This window comes from Myotis brandtii, unplaced genomic scaffold, assembly GCF_000412655.1.
Source record: "Myotis brandtii unplaced genomic scaffold, ASM41265v1 scaffold658, whole genome shotgun sequence".
Classification (NCBI taxonomy): Eukaryota; Metazoa; Chordata; class Mammalia; order Chiroptera; family Vespertilionidae; genus Myotis; species Myotis brandtii.
The window spans coordinates 1,477,336-1,500,473 of NW_005370558.1; the positions used below are offsets into that span (position 1 = coordinate 1,477,336).

The 23,138-nt window shown below is 56.3% G+C and overlaps 1 protein-coding gene across 1 annotated transcript in view; it reads left to right on the forward strand.

Moving 5' to 3' along the window:
- The window catches only part of COL27A1 (collagen, type XXVII, alpha 1), a 161,352-nt gene that overhangs the window by 74,396 nt on the left and 63,818 nt on the right, over positions 1–23,138 (forward strand). Inside the window, exons 14-20 of the mRNA XM_014528887.1 lie at positions 6,259–6,312; positions 8,517–8,561; positions 16,776–16,829; positions 17,438–17,482; positions 20,680–20,733; positions 22,036–22,089; positions 22,677–22,730. Coding sequence (XP_014384373.1) covers positions 6,259–6,312; positions 8,517–8,561; positions 16,776–16,829; positions 17,438–17,482; positions 20,680–20,733; positions 22,036–22,089; positions 22,677–22,730 — 360 coding nt within the window. The remainder of the gene's footprint in view (positions 1–6,258; positions 6,313–8,516; positions 8,562–16,775; positions 16,830–17,437; positions 17,483–20,679; positions 20,734–22,035; positions 22,090–22,676; positions 22,731–23,138) is intronic.

The following is a 23,138-nucleotide window of genomic DNA, read 5'->3' on the forward strand; positions in this document are numbered from 1 at the left end:
CGTATTCCCACCGTTGATGCAAACCCTAACCAGCATGTGGTGATGGCACATTAGAGTTTGCCAGGGGCTGGATTACAAACATCTGGCCTCTTCTTCAGCCCAGCTCTGCCAGGTGAGTTGGGCAGGGCTGACCATTTTTCAGGCCAGGGAGCTGAGCCTTCGAGACCTTGGCAGGACTGCAGATCTTCAAGCTGCACGCTCCCCCTGCCCTTACAGCCCACCTTCTGGAACAGACCATTTGGGCGGACACTGGGGAAGTAGGGCCTCCTCAGCCCTCAACATCTTGCCATGCATGTGGCCACGAGGACTGTCCCTGTTTTCACGTCTTATCGTCTCGTCCCAGAGCCAGCTTCTGTCTTCTCCTGGGCCTTGTTCTGCTCAAAGTACGAGGCGTTCAGTTCCCCAGGGAGGCCTGACCTGGGGAAGTGGAGAAACCACGTGGCTAAGGCCCCGGCAGGGTGCCAAGCTCATTGCTTGGGCCTCAGGCCAGCCTGCTGCAGCCAGGAGCTCCGGCCTGCGGAGGAAGGTCCCGCTGCTGGCCAGGCTGGGAGTGCACGCCATGCACGAGCGGATGCAGCCAGACAGGGAAGCAGGCCATCGGGGGCCGTAGGGCGAGTGTCAGAAATGGGCTGTGTCGCTCAGTGGTGGAGGGATGAGGCAAGTTAGCGGGGTGCTGGGGCCTTGGGCGTGTGCTGGGCTTTAGTCTCCCCACTGCGGCAATGAAATGCTGAATGTCAGGAGTCAGGGTCTTTTTGTCTCAGGCCATCGTGATTGTTCCAACAAGGATTTGTTCCGGCACCATTTTTGTTGTTAATCCTCACCGGGGGATATTTTTTCCTGTTTTGACTTTTTTTAGAGAGTGGAAGGGAGGAGAGGAGGGAAAGAGAGAGAGAAATGTTGATGTGAGAGAGACACATCAATCGGTTGCCTCCTGCATGCGTCCCAACCTTGGCCGGGGATCGAACCTGCAACATATGTGCCCTTGACTGGGAATCGAACCCATGACTCTTCGGTGCGAGGGTGGATGCTCTAATGTCCAGGGATGTTCTAGCACTTTTAAAGCTTGCTCCAATCTTTCCCCCCGCCCCCAACCATTGTGCTCTTAATTACAAACCCTAGGTTCCTAAGGTCATCTGCTGGACTCCTCTGAAGGGAGGGAGACTGAAGATGGAGACAGGGCTGGGTATTGCAGCCACCAAGCATGTACCAGCAGAACCAGTCCTCAGCATCAGTCATGCCACTCCCACGTGTGCATCAGCCAGGGTCCTCCTGAGCCCTTGGAGAGACCCAGGCTTGTAGTCCTGTCTCTGTATTCAGTGTCCAGTCATAGCCAAGAGAATGGGCACTGGAGTCAGACTGCCGGGATTCAGATCCCAGCCCTGCTATTCCATAGCTGTGTCACTTTGAGCAAGTGCTCTAACCTCTCTGGACCTCAGTTTCTTCATCTCTAAAATGGGCCAGTAATAGGACCTATCTCATTGGGCTGTTGGAGTTTGCTCTTCCTGTCATTGTGGTGGGGTTGTGCCCTGGCGCTGGGGTGTCAGGTGTGGGTGGGAGGAAGCCCCTTCCCTCCAGTCAAACCGCCCTGTGGTCATACCATATGCCTGAGGGCTAGGAAAGCCCCTGAATTCTAGCCCAGCCGCCATGGCCGCCAAACAGGCAGGTTCTGCATTGGCTATGACAGAATATGCATGGACTAGGATTTCATATCACCCTGTCTTTTAACCTTTGCCTCTGTCTTGCTGAGCCTCCAGGCCCTCCGCGCCCTCGGCCCACACTCTCCTGAGTGGTCTTACGGGCCATCCCCTGTTGCCAGGGCTCCCTAGCCCTTGATCTGGCTGGTGGGGTTGGGGGATTCTTTTGTGAATGGGTTTTCCACTTGCCCAAGCCTTGGGCCAGGCAATTTCTAGGCACATATTAACAAGAGGAAATGTTGAGGGAACGAGCTGAGTTCCCTCATGCCAGATCGCAGCTGGCCTCATTTCTGGCGGGCCTGGTGGTGATCTTGCTGTAGTCCATCTCTCTCCAGCCAGCAAAACCTCAGGCCCACGCATGCGGCCTCCTCGGCATTGGGTTTGGAAGGAGAATGCGAGAGAGTCTTCAAATGGGAGCCGAGAAAGAGACAGTGGAGGTCGGATCCCATCAGAGCTGCAGGACCCTTAGTGATGAACTGGCCCAACCCCTTTGTCAGACAGATAAGCATAGTTTAGAGAGGCCAGGAACTTCCCGAGGTCATACAATAAGGTGGTGACAGAATCAAGACTCGAACCCAGGACTCTTGCTTGCTAGTAAGGATGCTAGTAAGAATCACTTCTCTCTGTGCTCACATCTTCAACCTCCAAAGGAGGACTTAGTCTATAGCTCTCCTCTCCTCCTCACACCACCTGTTAGAAAGAGAAATGCCTTATGGTTTTCTGAGGGGTCCAGATATAAGATGTTACAAACTTGGCTGGAACTATGAGCTCTAGGGGGTTTCTTCTGGACTGTCCTGGCTTGTTGGGGGCCCGGCACAGGGACACTCATGGCTGGGGTCCGAGCCATGTCTCTCAGCCACAGGTCTCTCCCCGGGGCTGGGAAGATGCTACAGTGAATCCTCTAGTCGGACACTGAATGCACCATCAGCGGCTGGAATGCCTGACCCGGCCAGCCGCCGCTCACAGCTCCTCTTGTGGTCTCTGGCCAGGCCTGCCCAGGCGGGTCTTGTGTAGTGAGTCAGGCAGGCAGACCCTAGACCTGAGAGTTGGAAAGGGCCAGCCCTGGCTTCCACTCCCTTGGTGTGTGAGGCTCGGGGACCAGTGGGATTTGCCTAAGGCCACACACCATCCATCCGGGGCGGGCAGGGCTCTAACACGGTGCATTTTGGTTTCAAGCTCAGGGCTCTTTCCAGTTCTCCGACTGTGGGGAGAAGGGAGCAAAGTGAGAGGGATCTCGTGTTTCCACGTGGGGAAACTGAGGCCAAAGCAGATGAGAGTTTTTAGCTGTGGTCACGTTGCGGGCTGGGGATGTGGTCCCCAGTGTCCCCAACTTGACCTAGAGCTGTCCCAGAGCTACCGGTGGCTCTGGAATCCTGGGAACCCTATCTGCCCACCTCCTTCTTATTCCCTGGGGTCACTTTTGGGGGGCTTCCCTAGTGGACTTCAAAAGGGCCGGGAGAAAGCATGCTCAGCATCGTGAGAAAGAGAGCTGGGGACCTCCGGTCTCTCCATGTGGGCGCACATCTGGAAAAGAACACGGTGCTTTGAGATACAGGTTAGACTTACGCGGGAACTTGCCGACTTCAGAGAATCGCAGCCTTGTAAAGAGGTCTCCAAGATCCTTCTGCAGGCTCTTCCTAGAGATCATTACATATTCCCACCGTTGATGCAAACCCTAACCAGCATGTGGTGATGGCACATTAGAGTTTTCCAGGGGCTGGATTACAAACATCTGGCCTCTTCTTCAGCCCAGCTCTGCCAGGTGAGTTGGGCAGGGCTGACCATTTTTCAGGCCAGGGAGCTGAGCCTTCGAGACCTTGGCAGGACTGCAGATCTTCAAGCTGCACGCTCCCCCTGCCCTTACAGCCCACCTTCTGGAACAGACCATTTGGGCGGACACTGGGGAAGTAGGGCCTCCTCAGCCCTCAACATCTTGCCATGCATGTGTCCACGAGGACTGTCCCTGTTTTCACGTCTTATCGTCTCGTCCCAGAGCCAGCTTCTGTCTTCTCCTGGGCCTTGTTCTGCTCAAAGTACGAGGCGTTCAGTTCCCCAGGGAGGCCTGACCTGGGGAAGTGGAGAAACCACGTGGCTAAGGCCCCGGCAGGGTGCCAAGCTCATTGCTTGGGCCTCAGGCCAGCCTGCTGCAGCCAGGAGCTCCGGCCTGCGGAGGAAGGTCCCGCTGCTGGCCAGGCTGGGAGTGCACGCCATGCACGAGCGGATGCAGCCAGACAGGGAAGCAGGCCATCGGGGGCCGTAGGGCGAGTGTCAGAAATGGGCTGTGTCGCTCAGTGGTGGAGGGATGAGGCAAGTTAGCGGGGTGCTGGGGCCTTGGGCGTGTGCTGGGCTTTAGTCTCCCCACTGCGGCAATGAAATGCTGAATGTCAGGAGTCAGGGTCTTTTTGTCTCAGGCCATCGTGATTGTTCCAATCAAGGATTTGTTCCGGCACCATTTTTGTTGTTAATCCTCACCGGGGGATATTTTTTCCTGTTTTGACTTTTTTTAGAGAGTGGAAGGGAGGAGAGGAGGGAAAGAGAGAGAGAAATGTTGATGTGAGAGAGACACATCAATCGGTTGCCTCCTGCATGCGTCCCAACCTCGGCCGGGGATCGAACCTGCAACGTATGTGCCCTTGACTGGGAATCGAACCCATGACTCTTCGGTGTGAGGGTGGATGCTCTAATGTCCAGGGATGTTCCAGCACTTTTAAAGCTTGCTCCAATCTTTCCCCCCGCCCCCAACCATTGTGCTCTTAATTACAAACCCTAGGTTCCTAAGGTCATCTGCTGGACTCCTCTGAAGGGAGGGAGACTGAAGATGGAGACAGGGCTGGGTATTGCAGCCACCAAGCATGTACCAGCAGAACCAGTCCTCAGCATCAGTCATGCCACTCCCACGTGTGCATCAGCCAGGGTCCTCCTGAGCCCTTGGAGAGACCCAGGCTTGTAGTCCTGTCTCTGTATTCAGTGTCCAGTCATAGCCAAGAGAATGGGCACTGGAGTCAGACTGCCGGGATTCAGATCCCAGCCCTGCTATTCCATAGCTGTGTCACTTTGAACAAGTGCTCTAACCTCTCTGGACCTCAGTTTCCTCATCTCTAAAATGGGCCAGTAATAGGACCTATCTCATTGGGCTGTTGGAGTTTGCTCTTCCTGTCATTGTGGTCACCTCACTGTCACCTCCCACTGGCTATACTCCGGCTGCATTTCGTCTGCCTCTCTTTGGGATGCAACCATTCTGATGGTCTCTGCCTTGCTCATGCCTCAGAGACGTGCCCTCACCTGGCCGCTGCCTCCGTTTGGCAGCAAGGGCTCTCCCTCGGTGCGACATCTCAGCTCATCCCTTGGGACTCCTCATTGCACAGCAGAGTGCTGCGGCTCAGGAGGCCCGTGGGCAGTGGAGCCAGGACTGGCATCGGGCTGCTCTGGCTGCAAAGCCTCACCAGGTCAGCCGGCCTGGCGGAGGGGGCTGAGAGGAGTCCTTGAGCCAGCCTGGAGTGGCCTCTGAGTGCAGACGCATGGGTTTGAGACCTTCCTGGGGCCTGCTGGCTGCAAATACATTGGACATGGCCGCCAGGATCAGTGCCTGGGAATGCTGTCAGGCTCTCCATCCGGCTCCGGGCTCCTTCCTCGAGGCTTCGTCCACGAATTGGGCCAAGCGGAAGGGTTCTTAGCGATCACACACTCCAGCCTGAGCACGGTCAGAAAAACATGACGTTTCCCTGAAAAAGCTATGATTTGAATTCAAGGAGAGGGGAGAACAGGTTTCTGTAAGTTCCAAGCTTGAGGGCTTTCTTTTCCTTTTGAAGTAGAATGGAGTTACCCCCTGCCACGCCAGGACCATCCCCACAGCTGATGTTTTCCCAGCTGCCAGTCTCCCCAGAGAGCGTGGAGTAGGGTCGGGGAGGGGGCGAGAGGCCAGACCTGCCTGGGGCGGGCAAAATGACCTCTCTCTCAGCTGCCGAAACTCACCTGTGACAATGGTGTGGCTGTTCACCGCAGTATAACCTTGACACTTACCCGTTCAGAGTCTCTCTCTATCTGTAAAATAGGGATCATGATTCCACAGGGTGGCTTTTGAAGAGCATGTCACCATCATACTAGGTCTGAGCTGGAAAATGCCCCACAGGCTTCCCCTTTGACCAGAGGGGAAACTGAGGCCTACAGGGGAAAAGGGATGCTTTTATAACTCGGCAAGTCAGCAGCCGGTCTCCAGGCCTAGACCCAGATTCCTGACCCCCCACTCCATCGGGACCAGGTCTCAGATTGGGGGTGGCATTTCCACTCTGGGGAGCCAGCCACCGGTTTCTTTTCAGAGACTCTGGGGACATAAGAAGAGGCTCAATGTCCCTGAGCCCCACCTGAGAAATTCTCCAGGTGGAGTGTTTGTTGAGGGCATGGGGTGATCCAGGACCCCACTGGTTGCCCAGATTCCAGAACCAAGGAGTGAGACTGCATGGACATGTCCTGTGTCTCCCTCCCCGCCCCCGCCCCCGTCTGGATCGCAGCCACTCGGAAGTATAAACACTAATTTATAGTTGTTTGTTCTCTCTTGTGCCCTCAGGGGTTTCCTGGAGACTTTGGGGAAAGAGGCCCACCCGGACTGGATGGAAACCCCGTAAGTATCTGAAGTCTTTGGGACCAGGAGAGAGATTCCGAGGGAACTCACGCAGGTTTTAGGAACCCAACTTTGGGGTTGAATGACTGTCAAACCCTAGCCCTGCTACCTACTAGCTGGTGCCTCTTCTGAACCCCAGGCTCCTGTCTACTGTGGATGCCCTGTGACCCCACCCCCTAGAGAGCCCCCAGCCCTGAGCCTCTGGTCCCAAAGCCCCAGGCTGCGCTCCATCCTCAAGGACTTAGCAAGGCTCGCGAGTCACTCCCCACGGGGGAAGCCAGGGCTATGCCACCTTACAAAGCACCGGAAATGCTGATGGGACAGCAGCAGCCCGGGAGCAGATAGTTTGCAGGCCCTGTGTGAGAAGAGAGCGAGTTGGAAGGAAATCGCCAGCACAGGCATGTTTATAGGGTTTGTAAATAGTCAGAGAAGCCAGGTCAGCTTGCCCTGCGGAGCTGAGCCCTGCCTGCCCCGTCCTGTCCCAGCCTCAGGCTCGGCGGGAGAGGAGGCCTTGGGGGTGCAGGCCATGTTCAGAGCTCCTTGGAGCACCTGCCCTGCCCACCACCTCTCCATGGGGCTTCCCTCCGGAGCAGCTGTGCCCTCTGTACTTTCTGCAGAGGTGGCTGCTGGATCCGTCCTTAACCCCATGATTCTGTTCTCATTTCTGTTCCACAAATGCTCCCTGGGGCCGACCCTTGGGCTCCCTTGGGAGCTGAAGCCCTGGCCTCGGAGCCAGGTGGGCCTGGGTTTGAATCCTGCCACACCACTCGCCAGTGTGGCACTTGGACAAACCCGTTCCCCTCTCTGGCTCTCAGTTTCCTTGTCTGTAAAACAGGGAGTGGGGTGGGGGGAGGGTGTCAAAATGCCGGCCTCAGAGGGCTGCTGTGAGAATGGAATGTGAGGGCAAGGGGTTCGGCCCATGACCAGTGCTCACCAGTGTTCCTAGTCGGGCGTGTAATGGAAGGGCACAGTTCCTGCCCTCAAGGAGCTCATGGCTGTCTCCCCAGTTACTGCACGAGGCGGAGAGTAGATTGGTGGGATCAGGAGGTCCCAGGTGCTGTGGAGGAGGGAGAGGAGGAGGGAAGACTCTTGGGAAAGGTGACATTAGAACTGGGTTGAAGAAAGAGGTGAGGAGACATTCCAGGTGGAGGAAGGAGTACCAGCAAAGGCACAGAGGTGAGGAGCCAGGGCCTGTCCTCGGACTATCGGTTATAACGTGTGGTGTCCTTCCAGGCCCCCTAGGGAGGGGCGGGGATGTCTTCATACTCATGGCCCCGAGGAGCAGGAACAGGACCGGATGTGTGGTCCCAGCTCTGCCACACAGTTGTTGCGTGGCCTTGGACAAGTCACGTCCCTCCCCTGAGCCTCGGTTCCCTCATTTGAAAGCCAAGGCTGTTTCTCGCCGCCTCCTCTTCTCCGTGGTGGCTGGAGTCATGACCTCCATCTGAGCAGCCCTGGGTTGCACAGATGATGTCAGGCAAACCCCGGATGCTGTGGGCAATTCTCACTGACAATCACCATTCCTAAAGCCCCCTATTTTTATTCGCATCTTTGCATTTTGAACTTGATCCAAATCTCTCTACCGTCTTCTCTGGGGCAAACCATTAAAGGTCGATTTATAGAGAAGAGGAAGGAGAAACTTGCTCACTGCCACACCCGGACACACCTGTCTCCTGGGCAAGAGCTCTCCCAGCGTCTCGGAGGCCTAGGGAGGCGGAAACCTGTGAGCCTGGGGGGGTCCAGGGCCCCGGCGCCTCCTGGCCGAGAGAGCGGGGAGCTAGCCTGGTGGCTCTCTGCTGGCAGCCCTCACCACTGTTCCTTTCTTGCACTTGACCTTGAGTAAATCACCTAACTCTCGAGCCTCAGTTTTGGCATCTATAGGGTGAGGGTGAAATGAGACCTGGGTCGAGCACCCTGCACATCCTATTACCGTGATCAGGATGGCGCAATCCTTCACACTTAACAATCTGAAGCTGCCAGACTTGGAAATCCAACCTCCCCATTTTACAGATGCGGAAAGCTGATGCCAGAGGGGGCCAAGGGTCTTGTCCAAACCTTAGACCAGGCTCTGGAGAATCACCGTCAGGGACGAGGAATGGTCAGCTCAGAGGACTCCCCTAGGCACCCACGTGCAGAATGGTGTGGAGGGGGTGGCCCAGGAGGGAGAAGGGCAACTAACCACCTTGGTCTCTCTCCATTTGCAGGGCGAGCTGGGCCTGCCAGGGCCCCCGGGAGTCCCCGGCCTCATTGTAAGTACACCGATGCCTGGGAAGGGGAGAGGCAGGAAGCAGGGTGTGGGGAACAAGCGATAAGACCTGCTGAAAAGGCCCCTCTCTCATCAAACCCAGGAAGAGCTGCTGTAGCAGGACAGACCAGTCTGGGCGGAGGCCTGAGGGAGGACAGTCCTGCTGTGTGGCCTCAGGTGCATTACCTGCCTTCTCTGAGCCCCTTACTTGCGGCCCGCCCGTCGCTCTGGAAGGTGGTGTAGACAGGTGATAGCATGGCCATTTGACAGACAAGGTGCTTCAGGTGCAGAGAAGGAAGTGACTGGCAGAGGAGCTGAGGCTCTGGGCCACATGGGCAGCCGTCTTCACCCTTTTCTTCAGAGCACTGACTTTGGAGCCAGACCACCTGAGTTCAAGTCACCGCTCTGCCACATCCTGGCTGTGTGCCCTGGGCCAAGTTACTTACCCTCTCTGAGCCTTAGTTCCTCATCTTTAAAATAGGGGTGGTAGTAGAATCTTCTTGGGGTGGTTGTGAGGATTAAATGAGGCATTGCATGGACAGTCCTTGGCATGGGGTCTACCACTCAGTTAATGTGCAATTAGTGGGAAATATTGTTATATGAATTACCGTTATTACCTCCTGATGTGCCTGGAACTGAGAGAGGCCTGTACACAGGGAGGTGGGAGGCAATCTGACCTCTTTCTCCGTCTAGATTGAGGTAGGCCTTCTGGAGTGAGTGGTTCTGTTAGCCAAAACCAGGGCCCCCTCTTTAAGCGTGAGCCTTGGCCTTGGGCCTGGCCCCAAGAGCCAATGAGAAACCTGAGTCTGGGAAAAGACTCTAGGGACTTCCCCAGGGTTTGATGCCCCTTCTGTTCTGTCCGAGGAGTCATTCCTTGTGGGGTTTGAGTTTGGGGGCCTTTGGGGGTCACTGTAGACTGTTCCTTAGTGCTTCGGCTACTCCAGCAATTTTGCTGAGAAATTCTGCTCAGAGGGAGGCTAGAGCCCTAGCCAGTTTTTCCCAGTGATTAGAACGACAGCCTGCAGACTAAAGAGTTTGATTTTGGTCAAGGGCATGTACCGCGGTTGCAGGTTTGGTCCCTGCCCCTGTTCAGGGAACGTGCAGGAGGCAACCAATAGATGTGTTTCTATTGATGTTTCTCTGTCTCTCCTCCTTCCTTCCATTCTCTCTAAAAAACAATGGAAAAAATGTCCTCGGTGAGGATTAGCAGATGGAACCTGGAGAAGGCCCTGGGGAGGGGAGGAAAGGGGAGGGGAAGGAAAGGGGGGCTGTGGAGCCTTATTGTTCTGGGGGAGCCCAGTCCTGTGAAGAGGGCCCAGGCCTGTGCGCCTGCTCAGGTGGGTGGGGTGGGGTGGAGGCTAAGTTCCACCTGTGTCCAAATCCTGGCCTCCCCTCCCCCTGGCTCTGTGGTCTTCTGTTATGTCTTTGCTTCCTTGAACCCCAGGGACCCCGTCTGTAAGATGGGATCATTGTGCCCACTCTTGTGAGGACCACAGATACACACATCCAGTCTAGTCCCATGGCTAAGAAGGAACCAGATCGCTTAGGTTCAAATCCTAGCTCTGCCTTTCATTTAATGGCAGTTCTGAGTATATTTTTTCACCTCCTTGAGTCTTAATGTCTTCATCTGTAAAATGGGGGTAATATTAGTCCCTAACTTGGAGGACTGTTTAAAGAATCTAGTACATATAAAATGCCTAGTATATAGTTATAATAGTTGGTGATGGTGATGATGATTGTACACCCATACATAGGTATTTTGTCCCTGGTAGCAGCTGTCTAGGCTGCTGCATTGAGAAAGATTTCAAAGTCACTTTGGAACTTAGTGAGAGAGGATGCTGAGATTGACTGGTGATGCCTGCCTGGCCTGGGATGAGGCCGTGTGGACACTTGAGTCATACATTTGTCACCCGCGCTGTCCTTTGCCGGGCACCTTGTTTGGCACGAGGCACTGACCTAGATGCGTTGGAAAAATAAATCTGTGCGCCGAGCGTTAGAGAACCTGATTCATGGGGACTTTCCGAGGGTCCGAGTCCAACCTCTATGCGAGGCAGAGGTCTCTGGAGCATCTTGGTCATACGGTCGTTAAACTCCAAGGTGAACACCCTGGTGTTAGACGCGCCCTCCTGTGGGAGCCCCACCGTTTCCACAGAGCTCTCATTGTACAGATGTTCCTGTGTGCTGAGCCAAGGCCTGGCCCTGCCCAGGAGAGGCTGCTGGGGATGTAAAGGCGGTCATTGTCTGTTCTTCCCCAGGCTCCTTCCTCAGGCTATATGATCCAGCCCCTAAAGCTTTCCTGAGGGGATGTTTATGTACCCTGGCTGTCATCCTTGGCATGGATTCCTGTTTGTCCTTGTCCTGGCGTCCACTAGATGGACTCCTCAGAGGGGCAAGAAGAGTGCTTGGCCGAGTATCCACAGATTCTGGAGATGGAGACGCTGCCATCACAGCCCTGGGCCCTCCCGACTCTTTACAGAGCTCATGCCCACCTGTGCTCCCCTTTCTCTCCCCAGTTAGTGTTGCCAGATTAAATACAAGACGCCCAGTGAAATCTGAATGTCAGCTGCAAAATTTAGAACACGTTTATGCTAAAATATCATTCACTGTTTACCTGACATTCCAATGTAACGGGGCAGTCTATGTTTTTATTTGTTCAGTCTGGCAACCCTATTCGCATGGTTTCTTAGGTGAATCCCATTTGACAGATGGGGAAACTGAGGCCCTTGGTCAAGGTCACATACAAGGCAGGAGAGGATGGAGGCATAATCGGAGGCCACGTCTCCCAACTCCTAATTCAGGGCACTCCTCTCCCTGCTCCCTTCCGAGGGGTCTTAGTTGGGGGTGAGCCCTGGGCATCCCAGCATTTCTGTGCCCCCTCATGATGTCCCTTTTCAAAGAGCTGATGAGTTTTTCCTTGTGCCTCTGCTGTTTTGTTTTGTTTTTAAAAAAATATATTTTTATTGATTTCAGAGATGAAGGGGGAGAGAGAGAGAGAGAGAGGGAGAGAGAGAGGGAGAGAGAGACCAACGATGATAGAGAATCATTGATTGGCTGCCTCCTGTATGCCCCCTAATGGGGATTGAGCCTGCAACCCAGGCATGTGCCCCTGACTGGAATTGAACCTGGGACCCTTCAGTCCCCAGGCCAACGTTCTATCCACTGAGCCAAACCAGCCAGGGCACCTCTGCTGTTTTTAAATGCCCTTTCTGCCGAGGTGACGGTCCCTTTCTCCTTGTGGATCACAGGGCTGGATCCGAGACCACTAAGTCACTGCTGCCGCTCCCCGCCTTACCCCCCACCCCCAGGCAGAGCCCCCTGCCACCCAAGGTACCCACTCCCACCCTGGATTTTTGGGAACACTGGCTTCTGTCCCTGGAGGAATAGTTGTCTTTCCCAAAGAGTGGGAAACAAAGGAATTTTCTAAGCAGGAGTTAGATGGGGAGGTGGACTGTGAGTCACCTTCGGTTTCCTAGAGGATGTGGGTTTTTAGCTGAGCACATGGGAATTCCACATACTGATATCATTTCAGCGGAGATTCAGATTTATTCAAGGCCTTCTGTCTAGTCAGCTGAAGCCATTTGCATGCAGACTGAAGCCTAAACTTGCCCTGTCCCCCGGGTCTTTGCAGCCGGGAGGAAGGGCAGGAGAGAACAGACAAACATTCACGGGACGCCTGTCAGCTGTGTGTGCTGGACATACCTTAGGCTGCGGGAGCCTTGAGCTACTTGAGGTGCTGCACAGCCTGGTCCCCCGGATGGGGAGGCTGGGGCCCGGGGTCACCACTAGGGACTTGCAGCCCAGGCCCGGGTGGCCCCCTGCGGCCTCTGAGGTGAGACTGCCTCGAAACAGCCTCCTTTGAGTAATTGAAACCCTTTGGCTGGACCTCAAGAAAAGTGTGCCTGGTTCCAGAATCTGCCCAACAAAGAAGATTTCTGTCTTTTGCATTCTGAGTGACACAGAAGGGATTTTGGCTCCTCATTTAATGAGACCCAAAGAATATGTGATCTGGCCCAAACCCAGAATGTGGGGGAGAGTAGACAAGTCCGCCATATCCTGTCACTAATACCATCATCGGGGTTTGTTTCCTTGTCTATAAAGTGAGGCCAGGAACCCCAATAACTGATATTTGCCAAACCCTGGGCCCAGTACTTAATTATCACAGCAAGTCTCTGAGGGTAGGGAATGGGGTTACCATTGTACAGGTAAGGAAACCGAGGCTCAGAGAGGCTGGAGCCCCCGCCCAAGGTCACACAGCTGAGAGGCGGGACCTGGGCCTGTGCGTACAGCTCATGCTCTTCACATGACACCCCACAGCAGCTCCGCAAGACTGCTGTGCTGAATGGGGACAGCGGAGGTGTGAGAGCACACTGGGAGTGCCCGGGGCTGTTCTGGGTGAGAGATGGTGCTTATTAAGATCACCCAGGAACCAAGACTGGGCACAGCCCCAGGTCCCTGTCCCCAAGCTGGGGGCCCTCGATCAGCGATCAGGAAAGAGGCCTTGTCGCCTTTAAGGCAGTTCCAGGGATCTTTTTTCCCTGGGGGTTTTGTAAATAAGAGTTTGAAGGTTTTTGGGGTTTTTGTTTTTCATCCATTCACTAGGCTGCTTTTAGTGGCTCCTTTGGGGCTGGGAGCTGGGGGGAAGTGGTGGTCACATAGGCACACACATCGATGGCCATCAGCGTGGAATTGGCTTGGAGTGAAAGCCGTGTCAGGTTCTGAGACCGGACAGCAGGGTGCTGACCTGCCTACGGAGTCTGTTCACCCAGAAGGACAAGCGGGTGTTAACAGAGTGAGAACACGGTATAGGAAACAGTGGCCGAGGGTGTCACAGCTAGAGAGACAGCAGGGCAGAAAGGTGAAGGCGTGTGAGGGAGGGAGGCCTGGCCAGCACCTCACCATGAAGGGCGGGCATCGGGAGCACCCTGGGTTGTGTCTTCAGGGGTCCCTGGCAAACCCCATGGCGTACTTCGGGGGAGCGGAACTCGTGCCTGTCTCTGCATCTGAAGCCTGTCCCCAGGCCCTGTCACTTACGGGTGATGGAGATGAGAAAGGCATCCTTGGTCCTGCATGGAGTGAACAGTCAATCGAGGGCTAGTGAGCATGGCCCGTGGGGCAGACAGACAGATGGGCCTGGGTTCTGGTCCTGCCTCTGCCCCCTACTCCTGGCTTAGTCTTGTGCAAGTTGCTTCACCTCCCTCGGAGCCTCGGTTTTCTCCTCTGTGAAGAGGAATGGACCTGAGAGGGGTGCTGACCTCCTGGGGTGACTGTGAGCTGCCCTCACCGGGGTTCCTGGCGCAGCGTACGCGCTTGCTAATGAGGATCTGATGAGACTGGAAGTGTCGAGCGTGGAGTCTGGCACACAGTAGGAGCTCTGTAAGTGGTTGCAGATGTGGTTGGCTGTGCTCTTGGTGGGAGCCAGCGAGATGAGGGCAAAGTGTGTAAAGCCATGTCTGGGAGCTTAGGCAAAGTGGAAACAGGATCCAAATTAAGGGCATTACTCATTGTTCTTTCCTGTGGGGACATGACATTGTGTGTTGATCGGCCAGGCTGCCCGTGAGGGTGTCTAGCGCACAGCAGACGGGTGTTCTTCAGGCTGTACTGGAGGGGAAGTGGCCTGGAGTCTTCTCTGTTCCTCCCCCAAAAGCGTTGATATCCCAGCGTGGGGGTCCCGTCGACACGAGGAAGACCTGCCCTCAGCGAGCACCACCTGCTCCCCACGTCCCCGGCAGCCCGAGTCCCATTCCCGTGATGCCTGGCCCCCGGGGGTGGATGCTCACGCTGGGCCCCGCCCCACCACACACAGACCCCCTTGGAGAGGCCTGCAGGGCGGTGAGTGCGGTGCTGCGGTGGCTCCCGTGGGCCCACACGGGCGTCACTCAGGCCTGTGTTGAACCTGGTCCCCTCACAACAGGCCACTTTGAGCCTGGAGCGGGGAAGAAGGAGCCTGTGTTCCTGGAGCTGCCGTTGGTCCCGTGCCCGCCCGGGGCCGCGTCGGAGCCAGCGTCCCAGCAGAGCCCGCTGTTTATTTGTGCAGCACGGGGAGCGTGGGGCGGGCCACCCCGCTCTCCCTTCATCCAGGAAAAGAGAGCGAGAGAAGCCAAACTGGCCTGCCCCAGTGCCTGTGGCCAGGGATCCGGGCTTCACTCCCCCTTCCCCAAAGGGTACTTCAGAATTGCCTAGCGGCCCTGGAGACGGACTGCCCGGTATAAATCCCGGCTCCGCCTGCTCTGGTTTGCTCAAGCCCTAACCTCTCAGGGCCTCAGTTTTCTCCTCTGTGTAGTGGGGACTGTAGCAGAAGGGATCTCTAAGGGCCGGAGTGAGGAATAATTGAGTTGGGACAGGTAAGGTGTTTAGTGCAGGGCCTAGCCACCGGGGCCGCTTGTGTTTCTATTACACCTGTGACATGACACCTCGCTCCCTCAACGACAAGATGTCTAGATGGGAACTGAAAGCAGGTTTTCTTCGCAAAGGCTCCACTAGAAGGTCTGGTTTGACCCAATCAGGTGAGGCTCTTGAGGTCCAGAGAGGGAAGGTGTTTTGCCCAAGAACACACAGCAGGACCACAGCCAGACTCCATCTGCCTCCGCTAATCTAAGTCATTCGGGGGAGGGGTCTGGGGTGGCGAGTGAGAATCAGCATGACCTCAGCCAGGCCGTGCCCAGGCTGTGGCTCTGCACCTCCTCCCTCTCCCCTTGGGGTACTCCACCACACACCCCTGGGCCCCGCTGCAGGAGCCAGGCAGGAATGTGATTTTTCATTCTCTGCCCGGCCTCCCTCCGAGACGGCCTCCCTCCGAGACGTCTCCAGGCAGCTCTGACAGGAACCTCTTGGCACTCCCTCCAAGACGGCCTCCCTCCGAGACGGCCTCCCTCCAAGACGTCTCCAGGCAGCTCTGACAGGAACCTCTTGGCAGCCTGGCTACCTGGGGCAGCCTTTGTTCCTCCAGTGCTTCCAGGGGCCTCCATGGAGCCTGCCCCAGGGATGTGGGACACTGAGGCCCAGAGAGGTCAGACACATCGATGGGCTCACGCAGCAGCCAGACATTTAGATCTGTCACAGGCGATAGAAAAGGAGGAGAAGAGGGTATTTCTGGGGGCTCCCTTCCTCTGTCGTGGGCTTAATATTATGGCTATGGTTGGTTGACAGTAGTGACAAGAGTAGGTGGGAAGTGAGGAGATTTGAGAGAAAGATGGGCCTGTTTAGAGAAAATACAGTCACTCCATGAACCATGGTTTCTTGCCAGACAATTCTTGTTGTGGGGCTGGCCTGTAGAATATTTAACACACACACACACACACACACACACACACACACACCGCCTCTACCCACTGGATGCCAGTAGCACCCCTTTGGTTGTGACAACCAAAAATGCCAGCAGACATGTAAGTCCATAACTCCTCAAACAACGCCTGGAGGTACATATCCCCATTTGTTGCAGGAGGAAACGGAGGCACAGAATGGTTAGCCTCCCCGCCCTCCCCCCCACCCCCAAATCAGTATGTGGGCAGCAGAGGAGAGATGAGACCAGGTGGTCTCCAGTGTACACTGAGGCGCTGCCTCCCAGCTCTCTAGGGTCTAGGGACTTGGCTGTTCCCACTGGGGACAGTCTCATCCGATCTGAAGTGGGGTCTCCAGCCTGGGGCCCAGGATCTCCGGGTTCTCCTGGATCTTGTCTTCAACTCCGGGGTGCCTGAGATCGGCAGCCCCACTCCTTCCTGGCTGCCCTCCCAAGGAGATGGCCCGGCGAGATTCTGGGAAACAGGACGCGCCTCCCCCTCGCTACGCGAGAGGAACCGAAGCCCCTGTTTGCTTACTTGACCCTTCAGGCAGCTGGCTCAAGGAGAAGGATCCCTGTCCCTATTTCACAAATATTTATGTAGATGGAGGTCCAAAGAAATCACATGAAATGCCCAGAGTCCCTGAGCTAGTAAGGGATGCAAAGAATCTAATATGGGAGAGAAAGGTCTGATATCTAAAGCGAAATGGCAAGAAGTGGTGGGGGAGGGGCAGCAATCAAGAAATGAGTTGGGAAAGGGCCTGTGTAAAATGTATTCCAGCAATGACTTCAGCGACGCAAACAGACCGAAGAGCGTTCTTCACTCTGAGAGCAGCCCAGCGGGGCCGCATCCTCGGAAACCCAGCCCCGGGGACCTTGGGCACCCAGGCCAGCCTCCTGCGGGCCACCTCTCACAGCGTTCTCTTCTCTTTCTCTTCCCAGGGTGACGTGGGAACGTTGGGTCCGATTGGCTACCCAGGACCTAAAGGCATGAAGGTAAACAGGGCCATTCCCTATCCCAGGCCTCGTCCCATCCAGGCACCCCCTGACCCATTTCAGCCTGAAAGGAAGGGTGCCCTGACATGAAGCTGGGGGGGAAGTGAGCAGAGAGCCGGTTATCTGTAGGCCCTCAATGCCAGGCATCTTTATTGGACAGCAGTCCTGGAGCTGAGCATGCGTCTGATCTGGTTCCAGACCTCAGGACACTGAAAGTCCAGTGGGGACATCACTGGGGACACAGGAGCTTAATGGCAAACCACTGAGCTTCATACATCCTGAGGGGGGCGAGCGTCCAGGAGGAAGATGGGCCGACACTGGTGGGACATGTTAGGGGCGACCCTGTTGCCAGTGTGTGTGACACGGCTCATGGAGCCATCCCTCCCCGTCAGCACCCCTGCCCCCTGGACCTCTCCAGTGCGGTGGTTCCTGAGTCCTCCGCCCCTTCCCCTGCTCCCTCAGTCCACACCATTGCCGTAGGAGCTGGGGCCTTTTACAGATGAGAAAACCGAGCAAGCGGCTACAGCAGGTGCCTGGTCTAAGCCAGGGCTCCTGACGCCAGCGGCTTTGAGCCGCCCTCAAGCCCGACCCCCGCCTTTGTCTTGCAGGGGCTGATGGGAAACGTGGGGGAGCCCGGACTGAAAGGTGATAAGGTGATCTGAATACTCCCTTATTGCACTGTGTTTTATCTGCATGCGACCCCCTCCGCCTTGGCTGCTGCTGACCTCGCCAGGTCCACTCCCCTGCACTCCTCCTGCCTCCCCTCTGCCCCCCCTCTAAATCTGTGCTCCCAGCTTCTCCCTTGTCACTCTGGGTGGGGCTCAGACAGGTGGTTCTGGGGCCATGCAGACCTTGGCAGATAGAGCATGGAAGACTGTTGAGGCGCGGGCAGAGAGTAAAGCAAGGCATGTGTCTGAATTCAGAGTGCAAAGCTGAGGCCAGCGTCCGGCTTTGAGGCCAAAGCCATTGAACGAAGAGGGTGGGGGTGGGGGTGGGGGATAGAGAGGAGGAGTGATGCTGAGATGATGGGTCCCAGCGCAGGTATGACGTGGGGTCCAGACCTCTCCAGGCACAGGAAGAAACAAATTGACATAAACTGTCCGATTGGAACTGGGAACCCATCCCAGAGACCACATGGTCTGAAAGCACAACAGATAAACCTGGATGGGCCCCTGAGCCCCTGTCCGCTTTTTCCCAGTTACTACGGGGGCGCCACCCTTGCCACTTGTCCTTTGCACAGCCCTGCTGCCGACCTCTCACCGTCTCCCCTGTGTCCGAGCAGAGCTGGAAGTGGGTGGATGGGTCCCCAGGGCCCAGGTGGACAGTACCTGGCCTGGGTCCTGCAGGGCCTGAGTGACAAGGCCATGGGGGCTGTTCTGCTCTGCCCCTGGCCATCTGCCTCCCTCCTCCCCCTACCAGTCCCTTGACCAACCGGGCACTCCAATGGGAGTGCGGGAAGGCTTTCGGCAGCATCCGTGGTCCCAGGAGCCCGAATGGCGGAGAGAGGCCAGGCTCCTCTGTACCTGTCTGCGGATGGCTGCTCCTCCTACACCTGGGAAACAGGAGCAGGGACCAGTGCTGGGCCCCATCTGGGCGCTCTGTGGGCATTAACCCATCCATCCTCCAACCCCCCCCCCACCTACCTCCCACCCTGTGAGATAGGAAGCTTGCCTGAGGCCACGCAGCTGGTAGGTAGTGTCAGGATTCAAACCCAGACACCTGAACCAGGAGCACGACTGAGGTCAGAAGGGCACAGCGGACGTGGTCCTCAGAGGCTGCCTCCTCCAGCGCCTGCATTGCACAGCAGGGCGAGCAGAGCCAAAGAGATTTGTCAAGGGCACTCGGTGGTCTGTTGGGCCCCTGGACGCATAGGAAATTGGAACTGCCGAGCTGTAATGGGCATCCCCAGATTGTCTTAGCAGCGTCCCTCCCAGCCCCCACTTAGAGGTCACCAGGCGTGTGATGCTAACCCCAGTCCTTTCTCCATCTGTTTCCTCCTCCTCTGTCCCCCACTGTCATACCCAAGCCTCCAGCTGCACCCTCCAGCTGCACCCCCCAGCTCCACCCTCTGACACTGCCCTGCTGCCTGCTGACCACCCCCCCCACCCCCACGGCCCTCCCCCTCGAGATGGGGGAGCTTTCTGTTGGAGGCGGGCCCTCCCACAGCTACCTGTTTACCCTGAGGTTGGAGACATCAGCTGCCTGGGGGAAATGGGAATGTGGGCAGTCAGCTTTTTACAGGCAGCGCTGGCCTCCGCTCACTGTTTCTTCAGGAACATGGAAATAAATGTGTTACATACAACTCGGCTGGCCTGCGGACTGCTGGTGCCCGAGACATTTGGAGATGTGAACGCTCTGGGGGGACGAAGAGGAGGAAGAAATTATTTTTCTGCCTATCGTGTTCAGGACAATTAAATAAATCTTTAGGGTTAAAAAAAAAATGGAGAAGAAGAAAAGACAAAGAAGTCTCTTTTCTGCCCCGTTGGCTGGGGAGGGGCTTTAATGCTGGGAGAAGCGGGTGGTGATCAGCCCCTCTCCCCCCCACCCGCCACCCTGGCCCTTCCCGGGGGTGGTGGAGCCATCGCCTCATGTTCCGTGGCCGTCCTGCTGGAATATTAGATTTTCCATGACCCAGCCTGGCCTCCGTCCCACTTACAACCACTTGGCTCCGTCCGCCTGCGTGGAGGCTCTTTCTGGATCCAAGACTCCCGCTCCAGGTCCAGCTTTCTCCACATCCATCGCCCTGATTTCTTAGGTGCCTTTGAAAATATGTAGTGACTCCCTCGCTCCTCCTTTGGATGTTAAAGAAAAAAAAAAATGTTCCTTGGTTCCTATGACTCTGGGAGGCCGTACAGGGTTTTCCAAGTTGGAAAAACTAAAGCTAAGTTTCAAAAAAAAATTTTTTTTCTTTTAAATTCTGGCTTTTGTTCTACCAAGGAAGTTCTGCTGGAGGTCACAGCCCTAGCTGCATGGCATTGTTCTCTGAGATGCTCCATTCTTCCAGGCTGGGCATGTTTTCTGAGCCTGGGGCCAGCGCACCGTTGGGAATGTCCACCTCCACGGAGAGCTAGAAAGGGCGAGGGCCGTGCGAGGTGGTGCCGGCTCTAAGGAGGCATCTCCTGACTGGGTTCCTGGGTAGCTCGTTGGCCAGGACGTGGCTGAACACGGGGAGCGCGCAGAAGAGACGCCCACAGCCAGAACCGGTGTCACCTCGCCCATGCCACGTGCTGTCTTAGAAAAGAAACACACAGGCCTCACTCGAGACCGGCCGACTCTGTTTACAATGGTCTTCACCAGCCGGGCGCTCTGGTTTCTCAGCCTGGTGGGCTGGTTTGAAGCAGCTAATTAGAAGTAGACGGAAGCTGGTTCCTGGCATAGAAACTTCCACAGAAGGAAGAAGTGACAGCTCCCAGCCTGGCGGTGGGGAATCTGGAGAAACAGATGCCAGCACTCAAACCACGGAGTGGGCACCATTGTACCGGCTGCGCTCGCCGCGGTGCGATGTCGGTTGATGAAGAGGCTCAAGGGTCAAGAAACAGTTCCTTGCCCCTGCAGGTGTCAGTTCTGCGGGGAAGGCCGGGTGGCATTGGGCAGTTCAGCTTCCGTTGATAGAGTTTTCGGCCATCCGAGCAACCCCAGGCAGGTCTGCAAATAGGCCGGCTGGGTCCCCCCAGGGCCTGCCTTCCCTGCCCGGGGCCTGCCTTCTCCTCTAACAAGGCTGCTGCTGGCCAGATGGACTTTGGGAACAGTCTCGGCGAAGCTGTACCCTTGCCAGGGGGCTGCAGGTGGGGGAGGCTTCCAGAACCCACTGTGGTCTCCATCGTAACCTTCTTTGCTGGTGTGTATTTAGGGCGAACAAGGGGTTCCAGGTGTGTCAGGAGATGCCGGATTCCAAGGAGACAAGGTAATTGCAGCAGATTCTCCATGCCCCCTCACACACACCCCATCCTGCTCCTCTCTTCCTGCTTCCTGTCCCAGGTCGCCTCCCCCCCTCTCCACGCACCCCGCCCCCCCATCCTGCTCCTCTCTTCCTGCTTCCTGTCCCAGGGCCCATCACAGCCTAGGACCTACCTCGAGATCATTTCCTTCCAAACAGCCCTATTCCCTGTCCTCGTCCACCCTCAGCATCTCTTCCCTGGACTTTACGGGCCTCCTGAATTATTCCCGCCCCTGCCTCTCCCCTCCCTGTCTGCCTCACTGTGCTCACAAACTCTCCATGGCTCCCTATTGCTCCCAGAGTGAAGGCCTGGCACCCAGGACCCCAGTGAGTGGGCCCCCTGACACTTTCATATCCCTCATCCTTACAGCCCTGTGCTCGGCCCCACTGAACTCCCCACTGCCTCTCTAGGCTTTGCACACACTGCTGCCTCGCTTGGCACACCCTCTGCCCGCCCTCTGCTCGCCCAACCCTGCCCCCTCCCCCAGGACCTGCTCCGATGCCATTCTCTCCATCTGCTGGGGTTGTGGCCGTTTCATTTTCTCAGTGGCCTGAGCAGCCTGTCTGCCCCTAATCTGCCGCAGCGCCCTTCTCCCCTGGTTGATGGGACATGTGCTCGGCCTCCGGGCAGGCAGTATGTCCCCAGGCTGCCCCTGCACAGCTGGGCCCAGGCTCCTGCCCAGAAGAGTGGACAGTGAGGGCATGCTTGAGTGAGTGAGTGAGTGAGTGAGTGAGTGAGTAACTGGCCTTCTAACTGATGAACTGAGGCGGCCTGCCCAGGCCGGCTCCTCTTTGCCTGTGTCCCGTACCATGTGGCCGCATCTGGACCTCACCCTGTCACTCAATGAGGCCCAGATGTTGGCCAGCTCTCCCTCTTCCCCTTCCCTCTCTCCTGGCTGGCCTATTCTGACCCTGCCTGGATGTCTCTGGGTTGCCAGACACGCAGGCCTGGCTGCTTCTCCTGCTGGGCTCCGGTCCTCAGACTTCCCTGGACGTAAAGGACACTGCAGGGCCTGCTGGAGCCCCAGGGTCCCAGGTCCAGGACGCCTGGTGAGGACAGGCTGCTGTCCCACCTTTGCCTGCCTGGGGCCCCACGCTCAGGGTGCAGAGCTAGTCCATTTCCCTGCAAGTAGGGAACGTGAGGGCAAGGACCACCTTCCTCAAAGGTGGCTGTTCTCCTGGCCTCAGCCTGGCCAGGAGGACCCAACAGCTGTTCATCTGGCTATTTCTGGTCCGCACTAACCCCAGCCTGCTCTGGCTCTTTTCCAGGGCAGCCAGGGATTGCCGGGGTTCCCAGGTGCACGGGGGAAGCCAGGGCCTCTGGTAAGTACCTTCTATTCTGAGATCCCCAAACCTCACACTCTCCAAAAGGTCATCCAGGACCTCACTTCCTCCTGCAGCAGCCCTGGGTGATGAGCAGGTCAAAGCAGGAATGGAGATTCTCCCACTTCACAGATGAGGGCACTGAGGCCCAGAGGGTAGGAACTTACCCAGCATCATAGATAGGCCTCAGTCACTGGCAAGCATCTTGGGCTTCAGATACCTTGTAAATAATAGTAACATAATTAATAATAGCAATAGGTGTCATTTATTTATTGAATATCACTGTGTGTCAGATTCTTCTAATAACCCCAGGGGTAATAGAATTATTCTTGCTCCCATTTTACAGATGGGTAAACTGAGGTTTCACAAGATGAAATGACTTCTCCAGGATCCCATGGCTAGTAGGTGTAGGAGGCGGGGTTTGAACAGTAATAGCTCCTTCTAGTTATCAAGGCAGATTTCATTTGTATACTCCTGAGCTTTCCAACCGCCTGCAGGCAGGGGGTAACACAAGGGATCATGAAAAGGTGAGCCCTCACTTACCCCTGCCTGCCCCCCCCCACCCCCTAATCTCTTCTCTTCCACAGGGCAAGGTTGGAGATAAAGGATCCCTTGGGTTTCCTGGGCCCCCTGGGCCTGAGGTATGTGATGCCCTATTTCTCTATATCTGGTTGCAACTGGGACTGGGTATTGTCCTTGGGAAACCAAGACCCAGAGACAGGGAGATACTTGTCTGAGGTCACACAGCAAATGAGAGATGGGGCTGAGAATAGAAATTCCGAGGTAGGCCATCTTTTCTGCCTCTGCCCTCGGTCAGTGGCAAGCGGGACCGAAGCTGGCCTCAGAGACCCTCCCTAGCCTTGTGGCCGCCTTTACAGTGTCCAGGGAAAATACCAGGAGAGTCCTCTGAGCGCTGCTGCCTGTACCCTTAATAGGAGCTCTGCACATTCTCTCCCGTCTGCGCCCTGGGACCTTTCCAGCCACTCACAGCCACCCTGCGAAAGTTCAGGGCTCAGAGCTCCGGGGTCTGAGAAGTGAGAAGCCACTGT